This window comes from Acyrthosiphon pisum, chromosome A2 (assembly GCF_005508785.2).
Source record: "Acyrthosiphon pisum isolate AL4f chromosome A2, pea_aphid_22Mar2018_4r6ur, whole genome shotgun sequence".
Lineage (NCBI taxonomy): Eukaryota > Metazoa > Arthropoda > Insecta > Hemiptera > Aphididae > Acyrthosiphon > Acyrthosiphon pisum.
Window position 1 is genome coordinate 76,720,239 of NC_042495.1, and position 9,117 is coordinate 76,729,355.

Genomic DNA, 9,117 nt, shown 5'->3' on the forward strand with positions numbered 1-9,117 from the left:
ACGGCTCAGTAACATTTAATAAGTGATATGGGGACGCTCATTTTTTTAAAGTAACAGAGTCCCCCTACTTTAATTTTGCCAAGTCGAGCACTGGGTACCTCTAGGTATAAATGTATAATAATACAATTTTAAATAATCTTAATATAATAATAAATATATAACAACATTTATTTATTTTGTATTTTGTGCCATAAATTATCAATACATACATGTATTATAATTGTCTTAAAAATATTCTGAGTATATATATAACCATATTATTAAAAACCGGCCAAGTGCGAGTCGGACTCGCACACGAAGGGTTCCGCACCATCATCTATAAACATGCTGGCAACACTGCTTATATTATATATTCTAGGATTTTTAGTATTTGTTGTTAAAGCGGCAACAGAAATACATAGTCTGTGAAAATTTCAACTTTCTAACTTTTATGGTTCATGAGTGGTGACAGCCTGGTGACAGACGGACGGACGGACATCGGAGCCCATAGTAATAGGGTCCCGTTTTGCCGTACGGATTACGGAACCCTAATTATAATATATAGTGTTTTTATACCATCAATATTATATTATTATTAGTAATAAATAATAATAAATGTAATAAAAAACTAGTGCGTGTAGTCCCTACGAGTGGATGAAGTGTAACTTACGTCTTACAGTAACACACTAATACAAATATACAATAATAGTATAGCGCAATACAGTACTACTCATGATATAATTAATTATATCATGGTACTACTAATAATAATAATTTTTGATTTCCAACAACATTATAAAATGTTTAAGAACAGGATGTACATAAAAATATTTAACTTATTGGTCAATGGTCATACATGAATGATTGAACAAAGTGCATGTTATTGTGTGGCTGTGGTACTGTAAATAGTAATAAAATCAGTTATACCAATTACTACCATTACTTATGAACTATAGTCTATACTATAGTCTACTTAAAGGATATTACACACGACTTATCATTCATTCATCAAAGTTATTCCTTGATAAATACCGTCGAAAATAGTATGGGTCCCGGTAATTATTATCCTGATTTTTACGCGGGCCCGACTATAATACCCATGTTTAATTTATTTTAACTACATATTTTTTTTATAAATAATAATAAGCTCTTTGCTACCCTCGAAACTACTCTTAAATCATACTAGGTAGTAGGTACATAGATGTAAGGTCAGTTGGGATAACTGCGAAGCGAAATTTAAAAGTTCATCTGTGACAATTTATTTCCCATTGTATATTTAACAAAATAATATTATGATGATTTTAGTTTATTAAGATTATTGTAAAGATAAAAATTTGAGGCTAAAAATTAATTTCCAATAGTTTTTGAACTTTTTTTTGAATTTTTGTTTCAAAAATGTATAAGTGTCGCACTTACCCCATCGCCTGGCATTGCACATGCTTAAATGCGTAATCGTACAAGCTTTAATATCTTAAGAGGATCATGGTTCAAAATAATGTATATATTTTCCAAAAAACGCAAAAAAAATGAATAATAATAATCGTGCATTCGTGCTACATACTATATTATTATCATAGAACAATTATTATGGGATAGGCTATCAGACTCTTATCGGTGTTTCTAGACTAGAGATTTTAAACAAAATGTTTAAAATCTCTGTTCAAGACTGATGAAAAGTGAGGCGATTTTTATTATATATTTATACATATTATTTATGTATTTGGTAATCAGTATAACTATAGGTATAACCACTGATTATACATAGTTATACTACATTAATCAATGGTATAACCATAGAACAATAACGAATAAGTAAAAAAGTCTTAGTTTTCCCACAGATATAAAATACTGTTTTTATATCTGTGAGTTTTCCTCACCTTTCATGACCATCAATGAATACGAACTCTCTTGAGATAAGCATAGCCGTGGCCGACCTATCAATTTCTTTATTACGTATGGTATTATCTACACCTTGTTCGTGATCTATGGATTATACCACAGAATATTCTGTGATTATACCTAGTATTCAAAAAACGATATGATAAATCGAGTGCAAGTCTTTACAACTTTTTTGAATATCAATGGTTAATGGTTATCAATACTAAATACTAAAATAATGCTAAGGGCCGATTTCACCAACACAGTTAATCACGGTTAAAGCTTAATCGGCCGAATTTGGCCGGTTAAATATCTGTTATCAGCCGATTAAGCGTTAACCGTGATTAACTGTGTTGGTGAAATCGGCCCTAAATAGTAAATGGTGTTATCTATGTATGTATTCTTGAGTCTCGAGAGCTGCTTCTTGTTGTCTCTTGTGTAGTTGTGTCTCTAGTTGGAACTTTGTTTGGTCCTTGTGACTCACAAGTTGGTGATTGAACAATTCGGACTACGGAAACATTTTCGGTGTTCGTCGGTTAGTCCATGTCATTGTGTGTTCAAACGATTGTTTTGTCGTTTGCATGTATTTTTTTTTAAACCGAATTTGTTTCTTCGACTACTCACCCGGAGGCCCGGATAGATTGCACACATTAGTAACATTATCATACACACTGGATTGTATCGTCAAACACGTTCACCACAGTTATGTCTATTAAGTACAAAAACTATGACGCATGTGCCGATTGCAGTGCTCCAGGTATTTTATTAAAATATTAATAGTCTATTACTTAAATAATATTATATTATAAGTACCTACAACATGTGGAAGAGTTGGTTAGTTTTTTTTTGTTTGTACGCTATACAAATGACCACTGTATAAGTTATAATTTTATAGTTTATACTGCTATCACATAGGCCTTTACGTAGTTGGACATCAGGAACATGGCCCTGGTTTTGACATTTTTTATTTATTAGAATACTAGTTGATAGAGTATGAATGATGATAAAAACTAGTCAATCTAACTATTAAAGTTATATCTAATTCTTATTATAATTTAGGTAAAAATAACTTCTAAAATGTGATCAAATTTGTAATTATTAAGTAGCAGAGCTCAATCCAATGATTTAAAAACTGTGTTACATACATTGGCACAACTAGGAGGGTTGCAAAAGGGTCTTTAGCACCCCCAAGTTCTAATTTAGCTCCCCTTGGTTTTTAGGTTTAACTATCATTATTATAGTGAAATATCATGAATTTAATGTTTTTAAAATATGAAATATTATAGCACCCCATGTTTAAGAGGTTTAGTTGCGCCTATGGTTACATAATGCGTGATTTAATATAAACAAACTATAATAAAAATAGCAAGATATTCTAAATCATAGAAGAGCGAATAAATATTTTTGGTACTAAAAAATATAAATTCTTTAGGTACCTATATCATTGATAACAATTTAAATCCACTCCACATTTTAATAAAAATTATTTTGGACATTAGTTTTTGCCGTCCTCTCAGTAAAAAAAATAGTAAATAGGTACCTAGAGGCGCTTCATCCACCTGCGTATCCTGCCCAATTCTAGATTTACTTCTGAATAATACCGTTCTAATGGTTTTGTCTAAAACCTTTAATAAAAACTTTATATTAAGAGAATTGTTAAGTGAGTATAAGTTGAATGGACTACTGAACTATTTATATAGCGACAGTGTTACCCCACTGCTAAGAGATGCACAGTTTTAAGCTTAAATATCAGTGATGGTATTCAATCAAATTTATGAAAATACTTCTTTTAATTTTAGTAATAAACTGAGCAAAACACCTACATTAAATCTACTATATACTTATGAATTGTACTTATACTCAATTATTAAAATAAATCTGTTTTGACATTGAATTCAATACAGCAATGGGTTGTAAAATAAATCTTCACTTAATTTTGTGTATAGATTCAGATTGGATAGTTGTAAATCGTGGATTGTATATTTGTGATGAATGTTGTAGTATTCATCGTAGTCTTGGGCGACACATATCACAAATCAAAAGTTTAAGTGCCGACTGGTGTCCAATAACATTGAATGTAAGTTATATTATATAATGAATTTTGGGTTATTAATTTTTAAAATATTCTATATAATATATTTTTGTTTAGATGGTAAGAACTTTACATCAAGCTAATGTTAATACACTTTGGGAACATGCTTTAAGTGATAATAAGAATCACAGAAAAAAACCTACTCCTAAGGATCCACTGTAAATGAAATATTTTATAATTTTTTCCTATTCCTAATTATATATTAAAAACAATTTTAGATCTTTAAAAGAAGATTTTATACGTGCTAAACATAGACAGCAATCTTTTATATTAAAAAGTAGTGATACCAGAGAAGATTTAAATCAACAATTACATTCTAGTGTCAGAACATCAAATCTAGAAACAAGCCTAAGAATTTTAGCTCAAGGAGCTGATTCTAATTATTATCATCCTGTAAGTAAATACGTTATTACTTATTATTTATCTTAAAAATATTTTATTTCGCTAATAAATTTAGGAAAAAGGAAATTATCCATTACATGTGGCAGCTAAAGCAGGTCAAATATTACAGGCTGAATTGCTACTTACTTATGGAGCTGATCCACGTGCAGTTGATAGCAAAGGAAATACTCCAGCAATATGTGCTAAGTAATTACTTTGAACTTTTTTTTACTTAAAATATCATACCTTACATTTTCTAGGCTATCTGGTCATAAAGATATTAATGAAAGACTAAATGATAGTATGTATGAAGTATTAGATGTTCTTTCAATGTATGTATTTGGACGTAAAGCAGAGCATAAAAATGGAGTACATATGATACCTTTTGATCCAAATGATGAATGTGTTAAACAAGAAAGTGACCTACAGGAAGCTATACAGAAGATGCAACAGGTAAATTTAATGTTAAAATTTAATGTAAAATTTAACAGGTAAATTTAATGTTTGTGTTGGTTTATTAATCTAAAATATTTTTTTGTAGTTACCCAATTACTTGTTTGAAGATTTAGTGTTGGATGTATTTGATGAAATTGATAGAAGAGAAACTGAAAAAAGTAATTTATACATTTAAATAATTATATCCTATATTTTAAATTTTAATAATAAAATATTTAATATATTATGATTTTATGTAAAGTTTGGCAACATAAAAATTCTCAAGCTCATATTATGTCAGTACCATTCTTACCAGTAAATCCTGATTTATCATCAATGAAAAATCAAGGCCGTCAAAAATTAGCTTGTTATGGACAAAAAGAATTTAAAAAACTTGTTACACAAATTTTAATTGAAATAAACAGAAGGACTCAACCAGGTACATTAATTTAAAATAAAACCATTTCATTTTCAGTTAAAATGTCTTTAAATTTTAGTGAATAAAGTTATTTCAAAATTAAAATATGATGATGATGAACCACTTTATGATCATGTTGCTTCTGATGAAGACTACGCTACGCCTGAACAAATTACTGCAATGGTAGTTTTTTGTTTTTGTTGATGTATTATTTATCTTAAATTATTATATAAAGATATATTGTTAACCATTTATTTTAAAGATGGCAGTACATACTAAACCACCTACTAATTTAAACAGTAAAGAGAATAGTCTTCAAGTAGAAAAAAATGTGACTGAAGAAACTGTAGATTCAAAAAAAATAAGTATGAACCTTGCAATACCTAATATGCCATTGTATAATGGTAAGGAATTCGAAACAAAATTATCAGAGTCTGAGGCCAAAATTTCAAAACTGATTTCTGAAATTGATTTACTGAAAAAAAAAGTTAGTTAAATTAGTACTCAAAATAATAAAAGATTTTATTATGAAATTGTTTATAAGGTAGAAGAAATTACTAAAGAAAATGTAGAACTGAAATGTGAAATGTTGCGACAAAAACAGCCAGCACTGGTGATTAATGAAAACGAGTGTGGCGATGTTAAACAACCTATTAGACCGGTATCAATGTATGAAACTCGGGAAGGAATAAAATGTGATATGATTCGAAATATGCAAGTAAGAAATTATTTAATTCAACAATTGTAAAGGTATAACGTTATTCAACTGGAGAGGATTACAATCTTATGCAATCCTTCCCAGTTTGGTAACATAACATTAGGATAGTTATGTATGTATACATACTATTAAATCATAATTACTAAAATACTCCAATGTTATATAGATAATTAATTAAAAATATTTTTTTTCAAAAAAAAATCTCTGTATAACCAATTAGGTACTAGCTAAACTTGTTTCTTAATATTTCACCTATTAGATAAGTAATTTACCATCATATGAAGATGTTGTGCGTCATACCGCTCAAGTAACTAAGGGTATACAAGAACTATGGACTAACATAAGGTCATCAGAAGCTTGTAAAGCATTTGTTCCTGGCACTGAAAAAATTAGGACTGCTGTAGTTGAACTTACTGCCATATTTCCACATGTAAGCAAATCATATTTACTTCATAATTATCATTATAGCACCGTTAACCACTGATTATAGATTGAACAATGAAGAATTTAATCTTTAAGTAATGGTAAGGTTGGTCATATTAAAATTGAATATTTGTAATAATTGTGTGTAGGTACTTATCCTGTTTTAAATAGTATAATACAAATTTTGAAGCTACCATACCTTTATGTTTTTAAATATTAACTGAAAGGAAAAAAAATGCTTACAAAATCCCAGGGTTGGTAATATAGTGGTATAAAACGTTTTATACGTTACATGTATACTAAATTTTCTTAAATTTAAAATACAATTAAAAACAATACAAATTCTTTTTTTGTAATTTTAAGTTATAACAAAAAAATATATATTTTTATTAATATAACAAATTATTTAACTATCGCAAATGTCTTTTTTGTTATTATAAAATAATAATTATTAATATTAATGTAGTTTATTAAGACAAAATAAAGATTAAGTAAATGGTACTTAGTAATTAATATAAAAAAATAAAAATATATATTTCAAAATATGACAATTATTATTTATTATTAATTATTATACATTTATAACTTGATGAGCCAGCAAAAAAAAAGACTTATACAGTATAAAACTTATAAAACTAAGTTGTTTTATACTGTACGTTTTATATGTACGTATAATACGTGTTTTATACTATGCTGTATTATACGTTCCAACCCTGCAAAATCCTAATTATTTTAATTATTAACCATATTGTATAAAACTAAATTTGAAATTTTTATTTAGAGTATTAATGATGATGTTTTAAAATCGGCATTATGGTCATTGAATACAAATACTACTCAACTACAACTTGAATGTGCATGTCTGGAAGCTGGTGTTGAAAGAGTGCGGGATTGCTCGTTCAATATTGCAAAAGCTACTAAACAGCTTTTGACAAGGTTTTGAATATAATCAATGATAATGAATTAATAAATATTTTTAAAATATATAAATATATATTTAGATTTAAAACTTTTACTAAGTTCCTTTTAATTATTTATTAATAACAGGGTATATTTGTATTACAATTTAAGTACAATTAAGTAGTATTTATATCAAGATATTATATAATATTGAGCATAATAACTTTGCCTATTGGACATTTGGACTAGTATTTTATTGTAAACTTGGCACCTAATATCACTAATCATAAATTATATTGTATTCACAATGCATTTATCATTTACAATTTATATCATGTTAATTTAAAGTATAATTTATTTATCTTTAAATTTCAGTAAATATTAATTTTTGTATTTAAAATTATTTATGATGTTTTAACAAAATCAAAAGTTTACATTTAGTATTTACCTATATTGTTATATTTATATTTTAATATATTAAACCATAGTTAAATTATATTTAAATATTCACTTTCATTTCACTGTTATAACAAAAGAGAAGCTAGAAATGACATTCATCTATATGACTGTCTTAAAGGACATTACAACACTAAAAATAAGGTTGCTTAGATTTAAAGTATGCAATTATCTAAGGAATATTGTGTGGATCTCACCCTCTAACACTAATTATTATTCAATGAAATACAGTAATTTGAAAATATGAATGTGACATCATAGAGCCTAAGTCTGAACGGCCACATATGTTTTACGTGTTAAAGTGTCTTGAGTAATACGTTGATTTCTATCGTTAAAGATAATATTTTTTTTTATTAATTAGCTTAGTGTTTTTTTTTGTTTATGACATTGGCATATTATAATTTTGATATACTTTCTAGTTTTTTTCGTAAAATCTGGTTTGTACGACAAATAACAATACAACGCAAATTGTGAACTCAATAATTTTACTTAATTATAATTTATAATCTGCAGTGGCGTAGCGTCATAGGAGACAATGATACAACGTCTCCCCATCATATAGTAAGTCTTTATTCCAGAGCCCTAAAATTTTTCGTTTCTTTTAATACAAACAATAGTCCTTGGTTTGTAGTTAAATTTGTGTTTTTTTTTTTGCTTCTTCAAATGCGTTTGCCTTCGGGCACCTATTTTACCCTTCCTATTGTTTTCATTAGCTTAACTGTTTAAGCCAAGTTAATTTATTTGTATACATTTTTAAACATTGAACATCTATCTATATAAGACCTCTTATTAATCATTAAATAATGAACTTATTATTGAGAGTGATTTATTGGGTGTAAGAAGCATAATATTTGCATATTATGCCGCATGCTCCAACTTATACTCTACTGTTTATTAGCTATATATAATATATTTGGCTTCTAAATATGCATTTGCCTGCCAATTTATTTGTTTAATTCTTGTTAACTCATAATTTAAAACATGGAAGTCGCTCCGCTATATATAGACATATAGTATATACCTAGTTATCATAATTGAGTATGTTATGATTCATTAAGATATGTAAAAACGATTGAATTTAACGATAAAACGATAAATCTTTCATACAAAAAAAACAAAGTTTATTACTATACTCTGATCCAAATTATATGACTCCCAATCGCGCACCATGGGTTAGTTTTTGGAGAGACGATCTGCTCCGATGCAAACCGAAAGTAATCTGGTCAATCGCGTTCAAGTAATCTTATTTGTAGTAGAATGTAATAGTGGCCCTCTCTCTCTCTCTCCCCACCCCTCACAGGTAGTTACTCTGAATCTATGTCTGTTCTGGGTTGTGTGCTAACCTTTTTTCCAGGCCAACGTACAGTGGCGTAACTACGGGGGTGGCTAGGGGGTGCTTAAGCACCCCAACTCTATTTTAAGCACCCCCAAGTCCAA

At 28.3% G+C, this 9,117-nt stretch overlaps 1 protein-coding gene across 2 annotated transcripts in view; it reads left to right on the forward strand.

Annotated features, from left to right (window-relative positions):
* Positions 1-7,552, forward strand: part of LOC100169038 (ARF GTPase-activating protein GIT2) — a 21,269-nt gene extending 13,717 nt beyond the window's left edge. Inside the window, exons 1-13 of one of the 2 annotated variants that reach the window (XM_001944737.5) lie at positions 2,129-2,614; positions 3,804-3,934; positions 4,007-4,107; positions 4,168-4,342; positions 4,407-4,537; positions 4,591-4,783; positions 4,872-4,944; positions 5,028-5,204; positions 5,263-5,366; positions 5,446-5,670; positions 5,728-5,901; positions 6,161-6,331; positions 7,106-7,551. In XM_001944737.5, coding sequence (XP_001944772.2) covers positions 2,563-2,614; positions 3,804-3,934; positions 4,007-4,107; positions 4,168-4,342; positions 4,407-4,537; positions 4,591-4,783; positions 4,872-4,944; positions 5,028-5,204; positions 5,263-5,366; positions 5,446-5,670; positions 5,728-5,901; positions 6,161-6,331; positions 7,106-7,267 — 1,869 coding nt within the window. In that variant the 5' untranslated portion in view covers positions 2,129-2,562 and the 3' untranslated portion in view covers positions 7,268-7,551. Of the gene's footprint in view, positions 1-2,128; positions 2,615-3,803; positions 3,935-4,006; positions 4,108-4,167; positions 4,343-4,406; positions 4,538-4,590; positions 4,784-4,871; positions 4,945-5,027; positions 5,205-5,262; positions 5,367-5,445; positions 5,671-5,727; positions 5,902-6,160; positions 6,332-7,105 lie in introns of those variants that run through there. The other variant, XM_029489364.1, reaches the window with a different exon arrangement.
* The last annotated feature ends 1,565 nt before the right edge of the window (positions 7,553-9,117 follow it).